This window comes from Balaenoptera ricei, chromosome 14 (assembly GCF_028023285.1).
Source record: "Balaenoptera ricei isolate mBalRic1 chromosome 14, mBalRic1.hap2, whole genome shotgun sequence".
NCBI lineage: Eukaryota > Metazoa > Chordata > Mammalia > Artiodactyla > Balaenopteridae > Balaenoptera > Balaenoptera ricei.
In genome coordinates this window covers 51,468,733-51,495,046 of record NC_082652.1, presented here as the reverse complement: position 1 = coordinate 51,495,046, position 26,314 = coordinate 51,468,733, and the positions used below count along the sequence as shown (strand labels likewise).

At 40.4% G+C, this 26,314-nt stretch overlaps 2 protein-coding genes across 3 annotated transcripts in view; one reads left to right on the top strand and one right to left on the bottom strand.

Moving 5' to 3' along the window:
* ELP2 (elongator acetyltransferase complex subunit 2) overlaps positions 1-1,052 on the bottom strand; it is a 47,717-nt gene extending 46,665 nt beyond the window's left edge. Inside the window, exon 1 of one of the 2 annotated variants that reach the window (XR_009497380.1) lies at positions 379-1,052. Coding sequence is in view for 1 of the 2 variants with exons in the window: in XM_059895537.1 (XP_059751520.1) it covers positions 379-516 (138 nt within the window). In the remaining variant the exon portion in view is untranslated. The remainder of the gene's footprint in view (positions 1-378) is intronic. The other variant, XM_059895537.1, reaches the window with a different exon arrangement.
* Positions 595-26,082, top strand: SLC39A6 (solute carrier family 39 member 6). Its single transcript, XM_059895538.1, has 10 exons — positions 595-1,383; positions 3,041-3,754; positions 5,234-5,417; positions 6,270-6,439; positions 7,146-7,364; positions 17,809-17,914; positions 20,344-20,721; positions 21,814-21,894; positions 23,846-24,036; positions 24,815-26,082. Exons 2-10 carry the CDS (start codon positions 3,050-3,052, stop codon positions 24,965-24,967), a joined length of 2,187 nt encoding a protein of 728 aa, XP_059751521.1. The 5' UTR covers positions 595-1,383; positions 3,041-3,049; the 3' UTR covers positions 24,968-26,082.
* Positions 26,083-26,314: the final 232 nt, after the last annotated feature.

Below are 26,314 nucleotides of genomic sequence, written 5' to 3'. Positions count from 1 at the left end.
GAAATGAGATAGCATCTGTGTGATGGCTTCAACCCATACCTAAATTGCACATCTTTTAAAGCTCAAACCGATTCTTTAATAGTACTACAGTTCCCACAGGCAGCTTCGGAAAAGGTTGTCATCATTTGAGACTCTACCTGGGGCTAACAGGCCACTGGTAGGGCATGGTGACCCCAGGCTGACGCAGCGCACGAGAGGGCGAGGGGCGAGTCCCGCTCGCCAGAGCCAGACTCCTCGCCCAGACACCCTCCCCGAAGCGGACAGGACAGCACACCCGGTCTCCACGCTCTGGAGCAGCGTCTACAGTCCGCCCCAAGCGCACCCAGCATATTTGGCCCCAGAAGCACACGGGGTCGGGCGTATGGCCACTTCTCTTACCTGAGGGTCATAGAGCACCACGGAACAGGACGTGCCGAAGGCCAGAAGTCCTCCGGGCCCGGAGCTCCAGCTCAGGGCTCCCCGCACCCGGTTCGGGCAGCAAAACACGTGAGAGGTCTCCAGCACGGGTGCCACCATGTTGCTGCCTGGTCAACGGCCGAAAGCTGGGCACGCACTTCCGCCCTCGGAGCGGAACTGCTCGGCCGCCGCGTCTCCCGCTGGCGTTATCCGCACCGCGTTTCCAAGGCGGCCGGGGGCGGGACGGGGGCGACCCCACCCCCCTCCCCTGCCAGTGGTCCTCAGTGCCCGGTTGCCTCTACCAGCGCCTGTCTCCTGGGTCTTGGCCCAGGGCACGAGCACGGCCTCCGTCCCAGGAGGGAAGACCCGACCGGAACAGCTCAGGACCCTCGAGAAAGACCCGGGGCTCGTGTGCCGGGGCGGCGGTAGGAACGTCCCACTGCCCCTCACGGCCGGGCTCCCAGCAGCAGACGAGGCTGGCTCGGTGGGAGCCTTGGCGAGAGAGTCTCCGGCCTCAGAGAGGCGAGGGCGCAGAGGGGCTCGAGGAAAGAGCACCCGACTGATCTCGGCGCTCAGAGCCCACCCGGACCGCGTCTCCGCCCCCTCCCGCCCTTGCGAGCCCCACGGAGCCGGCAAACCGGCGGACGCGCGGATTCGCCTGCCGGGGACGGGGTGGAGCCGCACTGCGCATGCCCCGCAGTCATGGCCGGCGGGGGCGGTGGTTCCCGGCCGCGCGCTGCGCGCGGCGGTAATTAGTAATTGTCCTCCTGCTCCCGGGAGGCTACGGCGCGTGGGGCGCTGCTTCCCGGTGTCTGCGCGGCGGTACCCCGACCGAGGGGCGGCCGGGCCGATGAGACCGCCGCTTCTCCGTGCCGTGTAGAGGTTTTTAGGGAGAGAAGCACGGGCCGGTTCCGAGCCCTCCGGACCGCCGGCGGGAACTGAAGCGGCGCGCGGGACCGGGCCGTGGGACGGCGAGGCCGCGGAGAGGTGAGTCCCGCAGGTCCGGGAGAGGCGGGCGGAGAGGGGTACCCCGCGGGCCGACGAGGCCGGACTTCCAGTTGGGCTTCCCATCCCACAGATGGGCTTCGGGGTCCAACGCGGTAAGGAAACGGTTTGTCCTGTTCATCTCATTTTCGAAAAAGGTACTGTCGTGTTTAAAAATAGCCCTTAGAAACAGTTTTGTGCCCTCTTTCCCGTTTTCTCCACTCACCCGTTTCTCCAGGCCCTTTCCTTCTGCTTTCTTTTCTCCAACACCCGCGGACTTGCGGGGACGGAGATCCGCCGGCAGGTCCGGGACCGCCCTAAGCATCCTCCGTGGAGAAAGGCACGGGGCTGCCCTTGAGCCATTCGTCTGTGTTGTCCCCACGCATCTCGCTCCTCTCCTCTCTTCGGCGAATGATTTCTTAATGGTTCTCTTCTGCCTATTAAAACTTCAGGCCCCAAGGATTGTTCTTTCAGGAGTCTAGCCCCGTGGTAGTGCGTACTTCCATTTCCCACAGTATGGTAAGCAGCAGTTGTGCAACACTGCTGACAGTGTTTGGAGCACTTCCACATACATCCATTCATGTGGTTTTCTCAGTCACCCTATAAAATGGGTATTACCAGTGGGTCCAAGGAAGAACAGCTGAAAGTGGTAGAGCTAGGTTGCCTCTCTCGCCCTTGCTGTCTCACTCCAGAGCCCGACATCTGCGTCTTTCACTGGAGGCAGATGAATTTGGTCATGATCACTACCCATCATTGGTGCTGGACATGTGCTGGCTGGGTCCTGAGATATTAGTCTATCCGCTTATCTGGACTATACCTTCCTCTCCTTAACTGAATTAAATGCTCAACTGGATTCCTAACTTCTCTTTGGAGCATAGGCCTTTGGTTCCAAACACTATTGTATGGATGAGTAATAGTCTGACAAAATTTTCACTGGTTTATAGCAATATAAGAGCAACATAGTTTTTTATGAAGTTTAATTTACTTAAAAACTGCAGTCATTCAAAAGAATGTGATCCCTTTATATGTACTGACATGGAAAGATGTCATTTGTTGAGGGGGGGAAAAAAAAGATCCTGTTTGTGTGGTTAAGGCACACATCTGCCTGAGTATGCATGAGGGATTCACAAGAAACTGGCAGAATTGGGTGCCCTTGAAGAGTGGGATTTCAGGAGAGAAGCCTTAAAGTGATTTGCGTATAGTTTAAGAAAAACATTTTAAATGCGACTTACTCTGAGATTGCCATTTCTGTTTTTTTTGATGATGAAAGATTGTTCTATGAAATGACGGTGGTGGTGGTGGAGGTAGTTAGTTGGGTTTTCTTTTGTTTTAAATCGTTGTTCGAAGCAATAAGAAGTTGCCAGTGTGGCTGTGGCCACCTGGACCCCTCCAGTCTCTGAATTACTGTTGCATTTACAGTGCTAATTACAGAGTCTTAGCACTCAGCTGCTCTCCAGTTGTTTCCCATGCTTCAGCAATGCAGGGGTAGAGCCTAGGACTCCAGTTCTTTTTTTCTTTTGTTTTACTACACTGATCACACTAGATGATGCTCTGTAAAACTTGATTATTTGATTAGACATCAGTTTTCAGCACAGGATTTCTTAATTCAAATTGTTTTGAAAGTGAAGGCAAGGATTTTTTTTTTTTCTGTCTTCTTTAGGAAGGTGCAATGGCGAGGAATTTATCAGTGATCTTGATCCTGACCTTCGTTCTGTCAGTCACAAATCCCCTTCATGAAGTAGGACCAGCCACTGCTTTCCCTCAGACCACTGAGAAAATTATTCCGAATTGGGAATCTGGCATTAATGTTGACTTGGCAGTTACCACACGGCAGCATCATCTACAGCAGCTTTTCCATCGCTATGGAGAAAATAATTCCTTGTCAATTGAAGGGTTCAGAAAATTGCTTCAGAATATAGGCATAGATAAGATTAAGAGAATCCATATACACCATGACCACGAGCATCACTCTCACCATAGTCATGCTGCTTCCAGTAAAAATCGAAAAGCTCTTTGCCCAGACCATGACTCTGATAGTTCAAGTAAAGAGCCTAGAAACAGCCAGGGGAAAGGACCTCATCGATCAGAACATGCCAATGGTAGAAGGAATGTTTTAATCAAGGATGGCGCTGGTGCTAGTGAAGTGACCTCAACTGTGTATAATGCTGTCTCTGAAGGAACTCACTTTCTAGAAACCATTGAAACTCCAAAACATGGAAAACTTCTCCCCAAAGGTGTGAGCAGTTCCACTGTACCCAGTGTCACAGAAAAGAGCTGGGCGACCTGGCTGGCTAGTAGGAAAACAAATGAATCTGTGAGTGAGCCCAGAAAAGGCTTTATGTATTCCAGAAGCACAAATGAAAATACTCAGGAGGTAAGATGAGTGCTGTTCATTATTTTAATCGATATGCCTGCTTGTCTGTCCCGTCATTGCCATTCTATCTCAGTTGTAAGGAGTTTAAAATAAAAATAAAATGGTGAGTTCATTGAAAGGGGAATTTCTACTCTCTCAGCAAGGCACTTAGCTCAAAGTGTCCCTACTATGTTGTACACATCCCTGATACAAAACTTGGGGGGGTAGTTCTTTGGTAAGAATAGTGCTGCCTGCTGAAACCATTTTCTAATATAGAATTTAAAGTAAGTGTAGAAAGCAGATATCAAAATTATTTTTGGAGGAAATCTTTAAAGGAGAATCCTATTAATTAAAAGACAGAAACCAGAAGGTCGAAAGAGCAGGAGTTAGAATCCCTGTTTTAGGAAAAGGTGTGGTTGGAAGGGCTGAAGAGTGCGGGAAGGGCAGCTTCGCCTCCTTGGCAGAGGGATCACAGTGACCTGTGGAGTGACTGGAATAGCAGCGATATGCTGGACACGTGAGAAGTCTGGGCAGTGACCTTGTGAGTTCATGTGTTTTTTTCCTAGACTAGACTTCCAGACTGTACACAATTTGCTTTGGCTGAGAGATGTCAACAACAAGGAGTTAGTTGGTATACATTAATAGGCAAAACTTAAGTACTTCATTCAAACCGTCACATGATTTACTAATTCTGGGATAATCCTACTAATGGTCACTCCCATAGTGACACTAGTGATAAAGTTTGTTCTGAGTAGTATTGGCCAAGATTTGTGGGAGTTTAAAATACCTTTAGAGAAGGTGAGAAACAGGTGCTACCACCAGTTTTCTTGGTGAGAAGGGGGAGTTTACATTCCCCAGAGGAGAGTCTCTTCAAACTAAGCTTGTCATCTAATTAAATTTTTGAAACAACAGCCTCCGGTACAGGTTTATTTTATTAACCAGCCTTGTCCTTCGCAAGAGTAATCGACATAATTTAATATTCTCTCATTGTGGAGCATTACTTTGCCAAGTATGTAGACAGAACTGAGCTAAGTTTTGCAATTACAGTTGTTGCTGGAAGAGTGACATGTCTTGGGCTTGTTTAGACCAGGTAGGGTAGCGTTAGTACTAGAACAACATATTTCTCAATCTCTAGTGAACCTGTCTCGAAATTAAAGCTCATTTCCTTAATAGGTTTATACAATGAGTTAACAGGCTTGTGAATGTCCATTTATCCTCAAGTTTTTTCCCCTTGAGGCTTTCTCCCAAGGTGATTGGTGATGTGACTGCTTCTCCCAAGAAGAAATAGGTGGAAGAGATGGGAAATCACCCCTGTGATGTAGTATCTCCAGGTAGCTTGAGGCAAGTTCCAAAGTACTTAAAACTAAAGTTGATTTTGATTTACCTTAACTTAAATAAAGAAGTAGGTACCTTCAGTAAGAAGGCTGTGTCATCAAACAGCTTTTTTGGATTCTCTAATGGGAATACCTTTTGGTGATTTCGCTGTTTCCTTTTCTTCAGTGTTTCAATGCATCAAAGCTGCTTACATCTCATGGCATGGGCATCCAGGTTCCACTGAATGCCACCGAGTTCAACTATCTCTGCCCAGCCATCATCAATCAGATTGATACTAGATCATGTCTGATTCATACAACGAGTGAAAAGAAAGCTGAAATCCCTCCAAAGACGTATTCTTTACAAATAGGTAAAATTGCCTTTTTTGTGTAAAAATCATTTCCAATAGATACATTTATGTTGTACTTTTCCTTATATTTACATCAACCTATTCATTTTTCAGCGTAATTACAAATATATCATCTTAACTGTTCTCTGCCTTGAATGTGAAGAAAGCAAGTGTGTAAGCCTTACCCTTAAAACAAACAAAACAAACAAAAACGAGAAAATAAAATTTCGATCATAACTTGTCTGAGGTCCTCCCACAGGATAGGTCAGGGTCATTCAAAGTTTGGGATCTTTATATGTTGTCATACCGTTTGGAGGATGGTCAGAGTTCATCTCTGCTGTTTAGGAGACTAATTCTCATACATTCTTATTAATAGATGAAATCAGGATATGCTCTGCTATAGTGTAAGTTGCATTGCTCAGAAACTATAATGAAGAGTTAATTGCTTTGTTCACTGAGGAAATTATTGAATTCCCAGTTTCCTTTTCTTACTCCTTTCTTTCCTCCTTCTTTCCTTCCTTCCTTCCGTTCTTAACTTTTTCCTCTTCTCTCTCATAATTTAACTGTTATGGGAGTCTGAAAGCTCAGTTCCCAAGTGAGCTAGAGTTCATCCTTGGTAACCGTGTCCTCCCCTCCCTTCACCCCTAGCTGAAGAATTTTCCACTAGGTTTATGCCCTTTACCTGGAGGGTTCAGTCACATTGTTCATTTGATCGAATTTCTTGGTTATTGCTCTGTTACCATGGTCCTATTCCACTGAGTTTGTATTTTTTTAGCTCCCCTGCTTTTACAAGTTGCCTTAAGCCGCTCCACAGTCTCTCTTTTAAAGGTTATCAATTGTTTACTTTTTCCTTTGCTCTGTTTTGTTTGACAGCCTGGGTTGGTGGCTTTATAGCCATTTCTGTCATCAGTTTCCTGTCTTTGCTGGGTGTTATCTTAGTGCCTCTCATGAATCGGGTGTTTTTCAAGTTTCTTCTGAGTTTCCTTGTGGCATTGGCTGTGGGGACACTGAGTGGTGATGCTTTTTTACACCTTCTTCCACATGTAAGTACAGTAATTTATCCCATTAGTGTATTCAACATTAAATATATGTGTGTGTGTGTGTGTGTACTTTTGGTTTGTGCTTTGTATTGATATGTATAAAAGGCTGGAAATTTGGTTTCTAGGAGCACGTGCGTGGGGCATACCCTGTGACCCCGCCCCCCCCCACCTCTGTTAGTGTGCGCCACACCTGGTTCCCTCACACCCAGTGGCAGAAGTTCCTATTGCACTCAGCTGCAAGCCACTGGGGCAGTGCACCCGGATCTCGGGTACCTGCCAGGGCCCATTACCCAGACTGGGCTTCTTATAAGCACACTGACGACTGTGGTAGGGGCTTTTCAGCTGGGAGTATAAGCAATAGACACTATATGCCTATTAAGTTTTGCAGTTCCCTCTTATTTGTGGCCATGGGAAAACACTGGAAATACCCACTACCTGTATGTTATGAGGGTCATTGGGGAATGTGTCTGTCTTTACATTGAACAGATCCACTCTACTAAGTGCCATCGTACATTACATACCTTAAGCTCTAGATCGCTGCTGCTTGTTGGTCATTTTATTTTTAATATCCTAAACTTCCCCTCATTCCGAAGTATCGCATTAATTGCCTAATTCTGAATAATTTCAAATTTGATGTTAATTATCTTAGCCAATTTTTCTGACGTGTGAAACTACTGAATTTATAAAATCCATATTATTTTGCCTTTAGTCTCATGCAAGTCATCACCATAGTCACAGCCATGAAGAACCAGCAATGGAAATGAAGAGAGGACCGCTTTTCAGCCATCTCTCTTCTCAAAACATAGAAGAAAGTACCTATTTTGATTCCACATGGAAAGGTCTGACAGCTCTGGGAGGCTTGTATTTCATGTTTCTTGTTGAACATGTCCTCACGTTGATCAAGCAATTTAAAGATAAGAAGAAAAAGGTAAAAGTATTCTGAATACTTACTATGCATTGGACATTTATTTAGAGCAGTACTTGAACTAAACTGGGCTTGTCCAGGGTGTATGATCTTCATTTGTGAGGGGGTTCAGTACCTTTTTGTTCCCAGAAGCACTCATGGAGAGCAGTTCTGTATCTTTATAACCCTGGAGTTCTCTATCTTCAGTACTCCCTTCAAAGTCACAAGACCATAAGAAAGGCAAGGGTAAATATCTATACAAATCACCAAACAAGGCACACACAGGGCCTTGAAGATGAGAAGCATCGTGATTATGGCATTGATGGTGGCGATGGTTTCATGGGTATATACTTATCCCGAAACTCACTGAGTCGTATACATTAAATATGTACAGCTTTCTATATGTCAATTATACCTCAATAAAGTGGCTTAAGCAAAAAGTATCATGGATTAACTTTTAAATTACTCATGCAGTAGCTGAATATTATGTTTTGTTTGAAAGACTATGTGACTTTCACAGACTTGCCCTTTGCAAATTGCCACCAGAAGACAGTGTGAAGCTGAACAGTAGGCTCTCTATTTCTGGTAAAAATATCTTTGGAGTTGCCTGTGGTTATCTGCCTCTTCCTATCTGATGTGACTGGGCAAACGAGTCAAAAGACTGTCCTCATGGGGACTCTTAAAAATGACATGTACACATCTTGGATGTTTGTGTACTCATATTCTTGTCATTTGATGTTCACCAAACTTTTCTTTGAGTTGGAGTTCTGTATGATCATTTTTTTCTCTACCGCCATGCTGCTTCATCTAAATTTCCAATTTTGGTTTCTCTAAAATTGAGCAAGAGGTTACATACTTGTAAAGCTATTTTAAGTGTAGAATCTAGATTTTTGGAAATATAAAAAATTTTATACAGTGATTGCCTTATGTAATTTTTTTTTGAATTTTATTTATTTTTCTTACACAGCACGTTCTTATTAGTTATCTATTTTATACATATTAGTGTATATATGTCAAGCCCAATCTCCCAGTTCATCCCACCCCCCCCGCACCCCCTCTTTCCCCCCTTACTGTCCATATGTTTGTTCTCTACATCTGTCTCTGTTTCTGCCTTGTTAACTGGTTCATCTGTACCATTTTGCTAGATTCCACATATAGGCATTAATATATGATATTTGTTTTTCTCTTTCTGACTTTCTTCACTCTGTATGACAGTCTCTAGGTCCATCCACACCTCTACAGATGACCCAGTTTCGTTCTTTTTTACAGCTGAGTAATATTCCATTGTATATATGTACCACATCTTCTTTATCCATTCGTCTGTCAACGGGCATTTAGGTTGCTTCCATGACCTGGCTATTGTGAAGTGCTGCAGTGAACATTGGGGTGCATATGTCTTTTTGAATTACGATTTTCTCTGGGTATATGCCCAGGAATAGGATTGCTGGGTCATATGGTAATTCTGTTTTTAGTGCCTTATGTAATTTAATAGCCTTTTTTTCTTTTTTAACAACTTGCCTTTGAATCTTTCAGAAGCTTTCAACTTAAGTTTTCATGGAAGTAACTATTCTCACCATCATTTCATAGTTTGAGTAATATGTAATTAAATTGTGCAATTGCAATAACAGGTATAGCTGGCATGAAGAGGCTTGAAAACCAACATAGTTGATTCTTGCTGAGCACAGAGCTCACTTTGGGAATCAAGTGCATGTGCGAAGAGAAGAGTGGCCTCCTCCATCCTGTGAATATTTGCCCTTATGGATTTTACATTCACTAAAATCTCAAATTGCAAATTTTGAACCTTTACTGAACCTCAGTTTACAGGGAAGAAGTGAAATAACAATAGCTTACTCGTTCTTAATCCAGGAAGTCATCTTCTGTGTTCCTGTTGTCCCTGTTGCTTCACTTGGATGGGTTTGAGACTATATCCAAACTTCTTTGCATTCTCTGGGATTATTCTCACCTTAAAAAAAAAAAAAAGATCATTTTTAGGGGTTTTTTTTGGGAGGGGTTGTTTGTGTTTATTTGTGTTATTGTGTTTCTATTTCAAATGCCATAGTTTATTTAGCATTCTAATTTCAATTTAATTTTCAAGTTTTACCTAAAGGTTGCCTTATATTCATCTGGCACTCTAACATGGGACTCTAAGAGGTAGGCTCTCTGTTGTTTAATACAGAACAGTATTTTTTAGACTCAAATTAATCATTTGTGAATTGTGAAGTAAATCTTGTGTCACGACCAATGTTTTTAAATGCAACCGTGATGTTACAGTATATTCCATATATTACTCTGTGTTTATTACATATATTACTGTGAACTGTAGTCAAAGAAGTTTGATAATCTCTGTTCTAAAATAGTTTCTACTAAAATGTAAGTTCTTAAGAGCCAGGACCTCTCTGTCTTCTTTACTGCTGTATCTCCAGTGCCTAGAATAGTGTCTGGCACATAATAGATGATTGGTAAATGTTTGTTACATGTATAAGAAACATTAAATGGCAAATAAGCATAATTTCTAGACAAAGACTTCCCACAGGAGTTTTGCAAACATTACATGTTCTCTTCCTTTTTATTTTTTTTAATTTTTATTTATTTATTTTTTTAATTTTTAAATTTTATTTATTTTTTTATACAGCAGGTTCTTATTAGTCATCAATTTTATACACATCAGTGTATACATGTCAATCCCAATCGCCCAATTCAGCACACCACCACCCCTACACCCCCGCGGCTTTCCCCCCTTGGTGTCCATACGTTTGTTATCTACATCTGTGTCTCAACTTCTGCCCTGCAAACCGGTTCATCTGTACCATTTTTCTAGGTTCCACATACATGCGTTAATATACGATATTTGTTTTTCTCTTTCTGACTTACTTCACTCTGTATGACAGTCTCTAGGTCCATCCATGTCTCAACAAATGACTCAATTTCGTTCCTTTTTATGTCTGAGTAACATTCCATTGTATATATGTACCACAACTTCTTTCTCCATTCGTCTGTCGATGGACATTTAGGTTGCTTCCATGACCTGACTATTGTAAATAGTGCTGCAATGAACATTGGGGTGCATGTGTCTTTGAATTATGGCTTTCTCTGGGTATATGCCCAGTGGTTGGATTGCTGGGTCATATGGTAATTCAATTTTTAGTTTTTTAAGGAACCTCCATACTGTTCTCCATAGTGGCTGTATCAATTTACATTCCCACCAACAGTGCAAGAGGGTTCCCTTTTCTCCACACCCTCTCCAGCATTTGTTATTTCTAGATTTTCTGATGATGCCCATTCTAACTGGTGTAAGGTGGGTGATACCTCATTTTAGTTTTGATTTGCATTTCTCTAATAATTAGTGATGTTCAGCAGCTTTTCATGTGCTTCTTGGCTATGTGTATGTCTTCTTTGGAGAAATGTCTAGTTAGGTCTTCTGCCCATATTTCAATTGGGTTGTTTGTTTCTTTAATATTGAGCTGCATGAGCTGTCTATATATTTTGGAGCTTAATCCTTTGTCCATTGATTCGTTTGCAAATATTTTCTCCCATTCTGAGGGTTGTCTTTTCGTCTTGTTTATGGTTTCCTTTGCTGTGCAAAAGCTTTGAAGTTTCATTACGTCCCATTTGTTTATTTTTGGTTTTATTTCCATTACTCTAGGAGGTGGATCAAAAAAGATCTTGCTGTGATTTATGTCAAAGAGTGTTCTTCCTATGTTTTCCTCTAAGAGTTTTATAGTGTCCGGTCTTACATTTAGGTCTCGAATCCATTTTGAGTTTATTTTTGTGTATGGTGTTAGAGAGTGTTCTAATTTCATTCTTCTACATATAGCTGTCCAGTTTTCCCAGCACCACTTATTGAAGAGACTGCTGTTTCTCCATTGTATATCCTTGCCTCCTTTTTCATAGATTAGTTGACCATAGGTGCGTGGGTTTATCTCTGGGCTTTCTATCTTGTTCCATTGATCTATATTTCTGATTTTGTGCAGTACCATATTGTCTTGATTACTGTAGCTTTGTAGTATAGTCTGAAGTCAGGGAGTCTGATTCCTCCAGCTCCGTTTTTTCCCCTCAAGACTGCTTTGGCTATTCAGGGTCTTTTGTGTCTCCATACAAATTTTAAGATTTTTTGTTCTAGTTCCGTACAAAATGCCATTGGTAATTTGATCGGGATTGCATTGAATCTGTAGGTTGCTTTGGGTAGTATAGTCATTTTCACAATATTGATTCTTCCAATCCAAGAACATGGTATATCTCTCCATCTGTTGGTATCATCTTTGATTTCTTTCATCAGTGTCTTATAGTTTTCTGCATACAGGTCTTTTGTCTCCCTAGGTAGGTTTATTCCTAGGTATTTTATGCTTTTTGTTACAATGGTAAATGGGAGTGTTTCCTTAATTTCTCTTTCAGATTTTTCATCATTAGTGTATAGGAATGCAAGAGATTTCTGTGCATTAATTTTGTATCCTACAACTTTACCAAATTCATTGATTAGCTCTAATAGTTTTCTGGTGGCATTTTTAGGATTCTCTATGTATAGGATCATGTCATCTGCAAACAGCAACAGTTTTACTTCTTCTTTTCCAATTTGTATTCCTTTTATTTCTTTTTCCTCTCTGATTGCTGTGGCTAGAACTTCCAAAACTATGTTGAATAATAGTGGTGAGAGTGGACATCCTTGTCTCGTTCCTGATCTTAGAGGAAGTGCTTCCAGTTTTTCACCATTGAGAATGATGTTTGCTGTGGGTTTGTCATATATGGCCTTTATTATGTTGAGGTAGGTTCCCCCTATGCCCACTTTCTGGAGAGTTTTTATCATAAATGGATGTTGACTTTTGTCAAAAGCTTTTTCTGCATCTATTGAGATCATCATATGGTTTTTATTCTTCAGTTTGTTAATATGGTGTATCACATTGATCAATTTGCATATATTGAAGAATCCTTGCATCCCTGTGATAAATCCCACTTGATCACGGTGTATGATCCTTTTAATGTGTTGTTGGATTCTGTTTGCTAGTGTTTTGTTGAGGATTTTTGCATCTATATTCATCCGTGATATTGGTCTGTAATTTTCTTTTTTTGGAGTATCTTTGTCTGGTTTTGGTATCAGGGTGATGGTGGCCTCATAGAATGAGTTTGGGAGTGTTCCTTCCTCTGCAATGTTTTGGAAGAGTTTGAGAAGGATAGGTGTTAGCTCTTCTCTAAATGTTTGATAGAATTCACCTGTGAAGCCATCTGGTCCTGGACTTCTGTTTGTTGGAAGATTTTTAATCACGGTTTCAATTTCATTACTTGTGATTGGTCTGTTCATATTTTCTATTTCTTCCTGGTTCAGTCTTGGAAGTTTATACCTTTCTAGGGATTTGTCCATTTCTTCCAGGTTGTCCACTTTATTGGCATAGAGTTGCTTGTAGTAGTCTCTTAGGATGCTTTGTATTTCTGTGGTGTCTGTTGTAACTTCTCCTTTTTCATTTCTAATTTTATTGATTTGAGTCCTCTCCCTCTTTATCTTGATGAGTCTGGCTAATGGTTTATCCATTTTGTTTATCTTCTCAAAGAACCAGCGTTTAGTTTTATTGATGTTTGCTATTGTTTTCTTTGTTTCTATTTCATTTATTTCTGCTCTGATCTTTATGAATTCTTTCCTTCTGATAACTTTGGGTTTTGTTTGTTCTTCTTTCTCTAGTTCCATTAGGTGTAAGGTTAGATTGTTTATTTGAGATTTTTCTTGTTTCTTGAGGTAGACTTGTATAGCTATAAACTTCCCTCTTAGAACTACTTTTGCTGTATCCCATACGTTTTTGATCGTCGTGTTTTCATTGTCATTTGTCTCTAGGTATTTTTTGATTTCCCCTTTGATTTCTTCAGTGATCTCTTGGTTATTTAGTAACGTATTGTTTAGCCTCCATGTGTTTGTGTTTTTTACGTTTTTTTCCCTGTAATTCATTTCTAATCTCATAGCATTGTGGTCAGAAAAGATGCTTGATATGATTTCAATTTTCTTAAGTTTAGTGAGGCTTGATTTGTGACCCAAGATGTGATCTATCCTGGAGAATGTTCTGTGTGCACTTGAGAAGAAAGTGTAATCTGCTGTTTTTGGATGGAATGTCCTATAAATATCAATTAAATCTATCTGGTCTATTGTGTCATTTAAAGCTTCTGTTTCCTTATTTATTTTCATTTTGGATGATCTGTCCATTTGTTTAAGTGAGGTGTTAAAGTCCCTCACTATTATTGTGTTACTGTCAATTTCCTCTTTTATAGCTGTTAGAAGTTGCCTTATATATTGAGGTGCTCCTATGTTGGGTGCATATATATTTATAATTGTTATATCTTCTTCTTGGATTGATCCCTTGATCATTATGTAGTGTCCTTCCTTGTCTCTTGTAACATTCTTTATTTTAAAGTCTATTTTATCTGATATGAGTATTGCTACTCCAGCTTTCTTTTGATTTCCATTTGCATGGAATATCTTTTTCCATCCCCTCACTTTCAGTCTGTATGTGTCCCTAGGTCTGAAGTGGGTCTCTTGTCAACAGCATATAGATGGGTCTTGTTTTTGTATCCATTCAGCAAGCCTGTGTCTTTTGGTTGGAGCATTTAATCCATTCATGTTTAAGGTAATTATTGATATGTATGTTCCTATGACCATTTTCTTAATTGTTTTGGGTTTGTTTTTGTAGGTCGTTTTCTTCTCTTGTGTTTCCCACTTAGAGAAGTTCCTTTAGCATTTGTTGTAGAGCTGGTTTGGTGGTGCTGAATTCTCTTAGCTTTTGCTTGTCTGTAAAGCTTTTGATTTCTCCATCGAATCTGAATGAGATCCTTGCCGGGTAGAGTAATCTTGGTTGTAGGTTCTTCCCTTTCATCACTTTAAGTATATCATGCCACTCCCTTCTGGCTTGTAGAGTTTCTGCTGAGAAATCAGCTGTTAACCTTATGGGAGTTCCCTTGTATGTTATTTGTCGTTTTTCCCTTGCTGCTTTCAATAATTTTTCTTTGTGTTTAGTTTTTGCCAATTTGATTACTATGTGTCTCAGCGTGTTTCTCCTTGGGTTTATCCCGTATGGGAGTCCCTTCGCTTCCTTGACTTGGGTGGCTCTTTCCTTTCCCATGTTAGGGAAGTTTTCAAATACAATCTCTGCAATATTTTCTCAGGTCCTTTCTCTCTCTCTTCTCCTTCTGGGACCCCTATAATGTGAATGTTGTTGCGTTTAATGTTGTCCCAGAGGTCTCTTACGCTGTCTTCATTTCTTTTCATTCTTTTTTGTTTATTCTGTCCTGCAGCAGTGAATTCCACCATTCTGTCTTCCAGGTCACTTATCCGTTCTTCTGCCTCATTTATTCTGTTATTGATTCCTTCTTGTGTAGTTTTCATTTCAGTTATTGTATTGTTCATCTCTGTTTCTTTGTTCTTTAATTCTTCTAGGTCTTTGTTAAACATTTCTTGCATCTTCTCGACCTTTGCCTCCATTCTTTTTCCCTTGTCCTGGATCATCTTCACTCTCATTATTCTGAATTCTTTTTCTGGAAGGTTGCCTATCTCCACTTCATTTAGTTGTTTTTCTGGGGTTTTATCTTGTTCCTTCATCTGGTACATAGCCCTCTGCCTTTTCATCTTGTCTACCTTTCTGTGAATGTGGTTTTCATTCCACAGGCTGCAGGATTGTAGTTCTTCTTGCTTCTGCTGTCTGCCCTCTGGTGGATGAGGCTATCTAATAGGCTTGTGTAAGTTTCCTGATGGGAGGGACTGGTGGTGGGTAGAGATGACTGTTGCTCTGGTGGGCAGAGCTCAGTAAAACTTTAATCTGCTTGACTGCTGATGGGTGGGGCTGGGTTCCCTCCCTGTTGGTTGTTTGGCCTGAGGCAACCCAACACTGTAGCCTGCCTGGGCTCTTTGGTGGGGCTAATGACAGACTCTGGGAGGGCTCATGCCAAGGAGTACTTCCCACAACTTCTGCTGCCAGTGTCCTTGTCCCCAAGGTGAGCCACAGCCACCCCCCGCCTCTGCAGGAGACCCTCCAACACTAGCAGGTAGGTCTGGTTCAGTCTCCTATGAGGTCACTGCTCGTTCCCCTTGGTCCCGATGTGCACACTGCTTTGTGTGTGCCTTCCAAGAGTGGAGTCTCTGTTTCTCCCAGTCCTGTCAAAGTCCTGCAATCAAATCCCACTAAGCTTCAAAGTCTGATTCTCTAGGAATTCCTCCTCCCATTGCCGGACCCCCAGGTTGGGAAGCCTGATGTGGGGCTCAGAACCTTCACTCCAGTGAGTGGACTTCTATGGTATAAGTGTTCTCCAGTCTGTGAGTCACCCACCCAGCAGTTATGGGAGTTGAGTTTACTGTGATTGCACCCCTCTTACCGTCTCATTGTGGCTTCTCCTTTGTCTTTGGATGTGGGGTATCTTTTTTGGTGAGTTCCAGTGTCTTCCTGTTGATGATTGTCCAGCAGCTAGTTGTTATTCTGGTGTTCTCACAAGAGGGAGTGAGAGCACGTCCTTTTTCTCTGCTATCTTGGTTCCTCCCCTCTTCCTTTTTAGAAAATATTTAGTTTCTCTTTTTTCAAGGGCATCCAGATCTTAGTGGAACTTACATAACAGCTTTTAATCTCATTTGTTTCTCTCAAAAAGAAAAAAACTATTCATTATATGGCAAGTATTGGGAGCTCTTCAGACCCGTAACAGAACATTTTACCTAAGATTTCCCTTAAGACATCCATCCTGCACTCCTGGAAAATTCTATATGTCATAGTTTTAGGTTACCTTCCATATATGTCGCTCTGAAATCTCTACATTCAGATTAGGATTAAATCGCATACTTGGTATAGTTAGATGGTTATAATAGTTCCATGTCAAACTTTCTTTCTACTGGATTCTCAGGTTTCTTGCTCATGCTGGAAACCAGAGAATCATCTCTGTCTCCCTCATCCTTATATCCAACCTAGTTTTATTAAATGTATCCAGAAATGAAATTATTCATTTCTCTCCATCTTCCTTGCTGTCATTCTGGTCCATGCCAGACTTCCCTGGGTGATAGTAGTTGCCTCCTAACTGGCCTGTTTACATTATTTTGTTGTCCTAATGCAGAGGAGAGCAGGCAGAGGGATTTGTTTAAATGTTTGTTATATGCTCTTATATATATATATGCTCTCATAACACTGTATATTTTTCCTTTGTAAAATATATCAAAAATTTCAGTCAGTGAATTGTATAATCATTACCTGTGTAAAGCCTCCCTCCCTGTGGGTGATAAGCTTCCTTGGGAACAAGGACTATGTGTATCTTGTTTTACGATATATTGATGTATTGCCACCATTCAGCGCAGGGAACATTACAGGCTCTTAATACTTAGGGAATGAAAGAATTGCTTAAAAAGTCTATGTCCTACAGATAATCATTGGCAAACAAATAAAGCATCAACTGAAGTAATTTAAAATATCATGAATTCACTTATTTTCACAAATATTTAAGTACTTTCTCTGTGTTTGAGGCATTTTGCTAGAGGTAGGTATAAAGATTTGTCTGTGCTTCCCTTTAAAAACTTATAACCTAAGAAGGTACAGATATTTTATATACTGTTAGAGCTAGAATGAAATCTCAGGTATGGTGATTATTAAGTCATATTCAAAAGATACTGCAAATAAGAAATCTATTATTTTTGTGACAGTTTTCATTATCTTGAATATTCTATGTAAGTAGTAATAAACAGGCACCGTTGTTCAAACAGTGACCTTTATTCTTGGGCTCTGAGATATGGACAATATCTCAAGTATAGTATTCAGTTGGTTAAAAAACCTAGTGATAAATTCAAGGCTAACTAATAGAGATTTGTTTAAAAAGAGAAAAGCTTGTTAATGGTGTTTTACTACCCGAAAAGTATTGTAGTTTTATAACAAATACATATCGATATCACAGTATAGTTTTAATTTATAAAAAGTATGGAAAGTATGGGGTTTCAGTGTCCAAAAGAGGCATTGGAGGAAACTAAGCAATTGGTTAGCAGATCACTAAATTCCTGGAGGACATGCCTCTAGCTGGTTCTAAATCAATGGCCTGAGGCAGAGCTCAGCTTTAATGGGTGTATGAGTCACCTGGAGATCTAGTTAAAATCCCCATTCTAATCCATTAGGTCTGGGGTGTTGCCTGAGACTGTGCATTTCTAACAAGCTCCCAGGGGATGCAGTGCTGTTTGCATAAGACCAAATTTAGACTGTGTGACCTAGGGGGACATTCAGAAAGATGAGTGTGTAATTTTTCTTTCATATTACTGAAGCATTAATTCTTTACCTTTCCGAACAGTTTATGCCTAAAACAAACTACTAGGTGCTATGCAAGTTAAGTACAGGCCCTGCCTTTAGATGGGGTTTATTCCATTAGAAGTCTGTTACTCTGCTGTCTTTTTTGATGAAATCTTTTGCTTAACTGTTTACCTAAAGATGTATGTATAAGCAAACCACCTATTTTAAAGTATTGCTTTTCCTTGCTATTGTAGAATCAGAAAAAACCTGAAAATGATGATGATGTGGAGATTAAGAAGCAGTTTTCCCAGTATGAATCTCAACTGTCAACAAATGAGGAGAAAGTAGACGCAGATGATCGTAAGTCCTTATAAATCTGAGAGCTGGAGGGAATTCAGTGCTCTGTGATTTGCAGGCAACCTGGACTGTCTGGAAGAGGGGGAACCATATTCCACCCCCACCCCCTTTTTTTTTTGGCTGCACCACGTGGCTTATGGGATCTTAGTTCCCCGGCTAGGGATCGAACCTAGGCCCTAGCAGTGAAAGTGCTGAGCCCTAACCACTGGACCGCCAGGGAATTCCTCCACCACCACCCCCCCCCACCCGCTCTTTATTTTTAAACTCATACTTTCTTTTAATTGCCAGTGAGTTGGTTATTTCTATATATATTTACACCTCCTTTTTCTCTAATTTTTTATTTTGAGGTAAATTCAGACTTAGAGAAATGTTCCAAGAATAGTACAAAGAATTCCTGTACCCCTTTCTTATATTCCCCAGTTATTTTACCTACATTTATCATTCTTTCTCTCTTTCTCTCTGTATATATACATACACATTTTTTTTCTAAACCATTTGAGAATAAGTTACAAACATGATGCTTCTTTACCTCAAAATACTTAAGTTTATGTTTCCTAAGAAAAAGGACATTCATTCCCTTGTAATCACAGTTCAGTGATCAAAATCAGGAAATTAAAGATGATACAATGCCATTTTCTAGTCTATAGACCTTTTTCGTGTTTTTCCAATTGTCTTAATAATTTCTTTATACTCCCCCAACCCCTAAAAGGAAAAGAAATGGCCCAGAGTACAATTCAGGATCAAATGTTGCATCTCATTGCCCCTCATTTTGGGTTTGTCTAATGTTTTCACATTAGGCTGATCAGTTTGGGCAGGAATACCACGAAGTGGTATTGCATCCTTTTCAGTGACATGGTGTGCCACCCGACAGGATGCTCTCTGTCACACACAGGTGGTGTTAATTTTGATCACTTGGCTAACGTTGTGTCTACCATGTTTCTCCACTGTAAAGTTACTGTTTCCTGTAACTTGTTAGCTTGGCATTTCTTGTTGGACAGACTCAGTTAAAATTAAAATTTTAAACGAAACGCTTTACAACGACCTTCGAGCTCCTGCCCTGCCCTCCACTCTCTCCGATGGTTTGTCCTGTCCAGCCTCACTGGCCTCCTTTTCATCCTGTGAGCACACCAGGTCTGTCTCAGGGCCTGGCACTCAGTGTTTCTTTAGTTCGGAGTACTGTTCTCCCAGGTCTTCATATAAATTCCCCCTATCATTCCAATCTCAACTCAGACATCTCGTCCTCAGAGGTCTTCCCTGATCACCTGAATACAAAGGTCTCCCAGTCACTCTCCTTCAGGTTACCCTTTTCTATTTTCTTCCCATGCGTTCCAATGCCTTAGATTACCTTATTTATACATGTATTTCTTTGTTAAGTGGCTATCTCCCCACAAGAACATAAGCTTCTCGAAGGCAGAGACTTTGTGCTGACCTACTTTGTCCCAGTATCTGGGCAGGTGCCTGGCCCAGAGCAGATACTCAATATATAGTTGCTGACTAAGGAGGAAGAAGAACTTTATTGTTGCTACCAAGTTATTTGTAAGATTTCCTGTCCACCCTTTATTTTCTAGCATGTTGCTTTTCTCTAAAGAGCAGGTGAATACTCTCATTCGTCTTCCTGCATCTATTCTGTCTTCAACCTTTGTAATGGGCTCCAGTGAAATTTATAATGATGAGAGGAAACAGCTATTCTAGAATTGGGCCACAGTATCAGGAATGCTCCCAAGAAAGTTGATACCAATGTATAAAAAAGAAAAAACAAAACCTTATTGTTGCAATTTATCTTACACAGATAGATAACAACTGTTTCTTGGTGATGATGGTATTTCAGATTCTTCTGTGTTTTCTTTTTTTTTTTTTTTTTTTTTGACCATGCCACGCGGCTTGCAGGGATCTTAGTTCCCCGACCAGGTATTGAACCCAGGCCCTCGGCAGTGAAAGCACCGAGTTCTAACTACTGGACTGCCAGGGAATTCCCCTCTTCTGTTTTTCCTTGAATTTTGAAAGAGAGGAACTCAGATGACAGAATTATGCATGTTTTTTATTTCCAATTTTCAGTATTTTTCTGGAATATTTTTCTTAAATATTTTAAATATCAAAAATGAAATATTTTTATAAAGTAAGCATGTACTTCTTTTATAATTGGAAAAAAATCATCTTTAAAAACATAAGGAGGCAGAAGAAATTAAGGGAGGATCTGGGGGTAGTTACTGAAGGTTAACATTTAAAATCCATTCTTAGTACGTGAGATCATTTACCTACTGATGTTTTTCATCAACAATACTCTAATGTCTAGTTCTGCCAGGTCTGTGTGAGAGAGTTGCCATGCTTTAAGATCTTTTGTTGACTTTGTCAGTGGAGATATTTGAAATGTGTCCATGCACATTAACAAAGCCATTTGACTTTGTCCCAATGTCCTTTCTGTTTACACCTAGGGCCTGAAGGCTATTTGCGAGCTGACTCACAAGAGCCCTCCCACTTTGATTCTCAACAGCCAGCAATCTTGGAAGAAGAGGAAGTCATGATAGCTCATGCTCATCCACAGGAAGTTTACAATGAATACGTACCCAGAGGGTGCAAGAATAAATGCCATTCGCATTTCCATGATACGCTTGGCCAGTCAGATGACCTCGTTCACCACCATCATGACTACCATCATATTCTCCATCACCACCACCACCAAAACCACCACCCACACAGTCACAGTCAGCGCTACTCTCGAGAGGAGCTGAAGGATGCCGGCATTGCCACACTGGCGTGGATGGTGATCATGGGGGACGGCCTGCACAATTTCAGCGATGGCCTAGCAATTGGTATATATCTACATATCTGTCCCTTGTTGGTTGACTCTGAAAATGTCACATGAAAGTACCAGTCTTATTTTAACAAGGAATAGGTTGGTTTGATAAGGCTATTGACTTCTAAGATTATCAAACCGTTATTTATTTTTTGGCTGCTTTGACAATGAAGTACTCGATAAATGTTAGTTTAAGTGCTAGAAACTGTGCTTGGCCCTTTATCTAAATTGTAACTACCAAAAGTTGTTTTAATTTGCAGGCTCAGGCTCTAAGGTGTTTGGAGCACATGTGAGGATTTTTTTTTTTCTTTCCCAAATACATTTGAGTTCCCTTATCTGCAATATAAACAGTATTTATTAAAGTAAAATACTTCCACCATCTTTTCTTTTATGCTAAAGGAATCTTCATATATCTGATAAGTTTAATTACTAATCTCTACCCAAAGAAGAATTATAGATTTTTTTGCTATTAAATTGTTGTGCTACAATTGAGAGGTAATAGAAATACTTAAAAATTGTAGTAACTTAGTGGTGGGAGGAACCGTGGAAATAAGTACAGATTAGGTAGCCCAGGCCTGGCAAGGTGAACCACTTGCCAAGGAGGCAGTGTTGTTTTGTAGCCCAGCCTGGCTCCCTGGGAGCTTGGTGCTCTACCTTCTCTGCACTGTGCGCAGCGTAAGCGACAAAGGAGGATGTGCAAACGCTCGGACATGGTGGTCTGATCGTATAGTGAGTTCCTCTGAGGCCAGGAAACATATTTGTACTCTTGACTGCTGAGGGTGTTTCCCTAAACCTTTTAAATCAGTTTGTTTCGTATTTTTAAGTAAGTGTTTTATGTGGTAGCAATTTACTTCTCAGGTTTGTGTAAGATCATTTAATCACTCTAAGGCATAGTGGAACCTTCCCTTCTCAATCGTTGTGCTCCTTTGGGAAATTTAAACCTAATTGAATGTAATCTAAGATTACTTATGAAGAAGGTACAGAGTGCAGTTGAGAAAGTTCTGTTTATTCACAACCAGAATATATTTTATTTCTGTTACCTCATTGTGTATGCTGTTAAGATTTTAAAAATACACACCCACAAAATAATGCAATGATTTTTACACAGGTGCTGCTTTTACTGAAGGTTTATCGAGTGGCTTAAGTACTTCTGTTGCTGTGTTTTGTCATGAGTTGCCTCATGAATTAGGTAAGAGAACCCTACAAATGGTATTTTCCAGGTGGGTAAAGTGTCTTAGTGTCTCTGGCTTTTGCTAATGATAGATTCCAGCAAGCTTCCTCATTTATGCCTTCTCCTAAGTCTACTAACCTAGCCAGCTTTCTTTCTTACTGAGGACAAGTTTGTTTCCAGCCAGAATTCTAACCCTGTGATTACAATTACACAATTGCCTGTGTGGGGTTGCCAAAGAGATACCTGGGTCCCCTCTCTTTTCCTCTTCCCCTACCAGATATCTTCCTATACCAGCATACTGCTGACATCAGTGATCGTTTTCTTCATATGCACAATAGGAATAAGACCACAGGAATCTAAAGAATCATCTTCCATTAACAGACAGAAGTTGACAGAGAGTATTTCACTCACTAGAGCTAAAGAAATGAGAAGTTGATGAATAGTGTTTTGAATTCTTTTTCTCTGTCACTGGGACTTAAAACCTTCCCAGAGTTGTCCTGGTTCCCAGTTCGTGTCCTTGTTTTTCTTCGTATAGATGCATATTCGCACACACCTGTAATGCCATTTTCACTTTTGTTCCTTGGCCTGTGTTCTGCCATTTAGACGGCCTCCTGTCTTCATGCTCAATACTTGTAATCCTCAACATCTGGTCTGTGTTATGCATTCTATTTTTATTTTTGTTTACTTATTTATTTATTTATTTTTGGCCACACCACGCGGCTTGTGGGATCTTAGTTCCCCGACCAGGGATCGAACCCGGGCCCCCTGCAGTGGAAATGCAGAGTCCTAACCACTGGACTGCCAGGGAATTCCCTATGTTCCACATTCTAGATCCTTCATGCTCCATGAAGCCTCTCTCAGCTATTCTCATCTTAATTTCTTTTTTTCTCCTTTTTTTTTTTTTTTTTTAAATTTTATTTATTTATTTATTTATGGCTGTGTTGGGTCTTTGTTTCTGTGCGAGGGCTTCCTCTAGTTGCGGCAAGTGGGGGCCACTCTTCATCTCAGTGTGCGGGCATCTCACTATCGTGGCCTCTCTTGTTGCGGAGCACAGGCTCCAGACGCGCAGGCTCAGCAATTGTGGCTCACGGGCCTAGTCGCTCTGCGGCATGTGGGATCTTCCCAGACCAGGGCTTGAACCCATGTCCCCTGCATTGGCAGGCAGATTCTCAACCACTGCGCCACCAGGGAAGCCCTTTTTTTCTCCTTTTATAACCAGAACATTAGACTCTTTAGCTCTTAATTATATATTTCCTTAATCATTTGCTGATCATTTCATTTGTGTTCTCTACTCCTTCTTCCTCCTTGTGGCCAGCTAAAAGCTCCTTGAAGACAGTGGAAGAGCACAATAGTTGGTACTTATTGACATTTGTAGTATTGACATTCATTGACAAAGTGGAAGCCTTAAGAAATACTTTGGATAAAAGATATCTTAGTTTATAAAGCTGTTAGGGTGATTTACACCGATTAACACTGTTAGCCCTGAGTAATACTTTTTTTTTTTTTAAGTTAATTAATTAATTGATTTTTTTGGCTGTGTTGGGTATTCGTTGCTGTGCTCGGGCTTTCTCTAGTTGCAGCGAGCGGGGGCTACTCTTCGTTGTGGTGCGTGGGCTTCTCATTGCGGTGGCTTCTCTTGTTGTGGAGCACAGGCTCTAAGCACACAGACTTCAGTAGTTGCAGCACGCAGGCTCAGTAGTTGTGGCACATGGGCTCAGTAGTTGCGGCTTGCAGGCTCTGGAGCACAGGCTCAGTAGTTGTGGCACATGGGCTTAGCTGCTCTGCAGCATGTGAGATCTTCCCGGACCAGGGATCGAACCCATGTCCCCTGTGTTGGGAGGCGGATTCTCAACCACTGCGCCACCAGGGGAGCCCTGGAGAATTTCTTAAATCTGGAAGGTATTTTGCGTATGTGTCTTAAAAATGATTTTTTAATTACCTTATCTCCTTTTTTTGTTTTCTGTTAAAGGTGACTTTGCTGTGTTACTAAAGGCTGGCATGACTGTTAAGCAGGCTGTTCTTTATAATGCTCTGTCAGCCATGCTGGCATATCTCGGAATGGCAACAGGAATTTTCATTGGTCATTATGCTGAAAATGTTTCTATGTGGATATTTGCACTTACTGCAGGCTTATTCATGTATGTTGCTCTGGTTGATATGGTAAGTTTTTAAGACGTCAGTAGAGAAAATGTTCAATGAAACCATTTTTAAAAGGGTTTAGGTTAAATATGGTTGCAGTGAGAAGTGATTCTATGCTCGACAAAGTAGCATATAAACTATAAGTCCTTGATGGTTTTATCTTTTTGGATTGTTGCTCACAAGCACATCTTTGTCCTGCCTAATGTGTATCAGGATACACAAAAGTATCTACCCCCTTCTGATGTGTCTTTTTGAGAGGAGAGTTTCAGTAATTAGGCATTGAATTGTCTATAGACATGTAGGAAACCTAGCACAAGCCACATACTGTTGGCGAACTGTGTATACTTCAGAATGCTTAAAGGTTTCTTATTAATGGACAAAGGAGTCATCTTTTTGTCACCAAAGTCCACCTAACAATCTCAGCCAATCTTATTGCTAAAATTATATTTTATATGATGTAAGGCTTCCATATCTCTGAATTTCAAGCGAGCCACATGTTATGTACAGATACAGACAGTAAGCAGGATAATCAATGTAGCTCTCCATTTTACAGTGGAGCAAACTGGACCAATAAAAATTTTGACTTGCTGAGCAGACCATGAATAATCATTGTTAATTAAACTGTTAGAAAATGCTGTGTGACATTATTATTAGCTAGAGTCAGTATGTATATGTGGTCATGTTTTAGAGAATTGACTCATAATATATCCAGCTACATATAAAGCTGTCCTGCAAATTCTTCTAAAAACTAATCTGTGGTTCTGGAAACTTATTAAAGGTTGCTCTTTTTTTTTTTAAGGTACCTGAGATGCTGCACAATGATGCTAGTGACCATGGATGTAGCCGCTGGGGATATTTCTTTTTACAGAATGCTGGGATACTTTTGGGATTTGGAATTATGTTGCTTATTTCCATATTTGAACATAAAATTGTGTTTCGTATAAATTTCTAATTAGGGTATAAATGCTAGAGTAGCTTAAAGCTATAGTTTGCTGTCTATAGTTTGAGTAGGACATAGGGAGATGAGTTATTATGCTGTGACATGTAGCATTTACGGTTAGTGGATTTTGTGATTTTTGTATTGAATATTGCCATTTGTTATGCTTATAAGGTCAGTTATGGTGGTAACATAAAGGTACGTTTAATATTTAAGTTATTCTATTTGGGGAATGTAAGCTATATGTGCAATTTACCAATATTACCGGTTTATGGTATAAACAAGAGATTTGGCATGACATGTTCTGTATATTTCAGAAAAAAATGTCTTTAATGCTTTTTCTAGAACTAATTTAATATAGTAGTTCCCATGCTGGATTTTAGGCCTCTGAAGAACTGCTGGTGTTTAGGAGTAAGAATACACATGAAGCCTAAGATACCAATAAAGCTTAAACTGAATTTAAGCTAAGAAATAAGGGAAAAAAGAGAAGAAACTGTATAAATTGAGAAGGCATAGGTTTCATATTAAAAAAATCACAAAACTGGTTTAAAGATAGAAGGGAAAAATTTAGATTTAAATGAAAAAAAGCAATATTGAGTATAGAGTACATTGATAAACATTTTTGTCAGAGTATTAATGTTCCCATAAAATCTCAGCACTTTTTACTAATTTAGTTGTACATTTAACTTTGTATAATAAAGACATCTAAATGTATTTAATAAACTCAAGCAAAATATATCACTTGACCAAGAAATTGGAATTTTAAAATATTTGTGTGGATGTACACCAGATGAGTATGAGCAAGTTTATGTATTGTCAAAAGACTTGGATATCCCAGGTTAACTTATGTTAACCCAAGTTGTCACCCAAGTTACATTACTGGATGTTCTGGTTATCTGGTTTACCACATGTCAGCATATTAGAATTTTGATATATATTAGGACATTAAAACCATACTGGTTATAATTTGACTTCTTGGATTCAGAAAGTACTTTGGTATCTTTCAGTGCTTCAATGTTGTTGTTATGAGCAATTGTCATTTTTATGTGTAGTACTTTAGATGTACTAGGGTTGTATGGCATTCTCTAGATGTTGCTTTTCTACAAAATAAATTCCCTGTGTCAGCTTGATATCAGATATCTGATTTTCTTTTCTTTTTTTTTTACCATCTTAACCATTTTTAAGCATACAGCTCAATAATTTTACATATATTCACATTGTTATGCAATTGATCTCCAAAACTTCTTCACCTTGCAAAACTGAAACTATACCCACTAAACAACTCTTTGTTTCCTTCTCCCCACAACCCCTGGTGACCACCATTCTACTTTCTATTTCTATAAATTTGAGATGTCTGATTTT

Bases quoted from the DNA above. Each gene is read 5' to 3' on its own strand.
- SLC39A6 (XM_059895538.1), top strand. From the start codon at position 3,050: ATGGCGAGGAATTTATCAGTGATCTTGATCCTGACCTTCGTTCTGTCA. The intron at 20,722-21,813 runs GTATATATCTAC...ATTTTTACACAG, and splicing joins CAGCGATGGCCTAGCAATTG to GTGCTGCTTTTACTGAAGGT. The intron at 21,895-23,845 runs GTAAGAGAACCC...TTTCTGTTAAAG, and splicing joins TGAGTTGCCTCATGAATTAG to GTGACTTTGCTGTGTTACTA.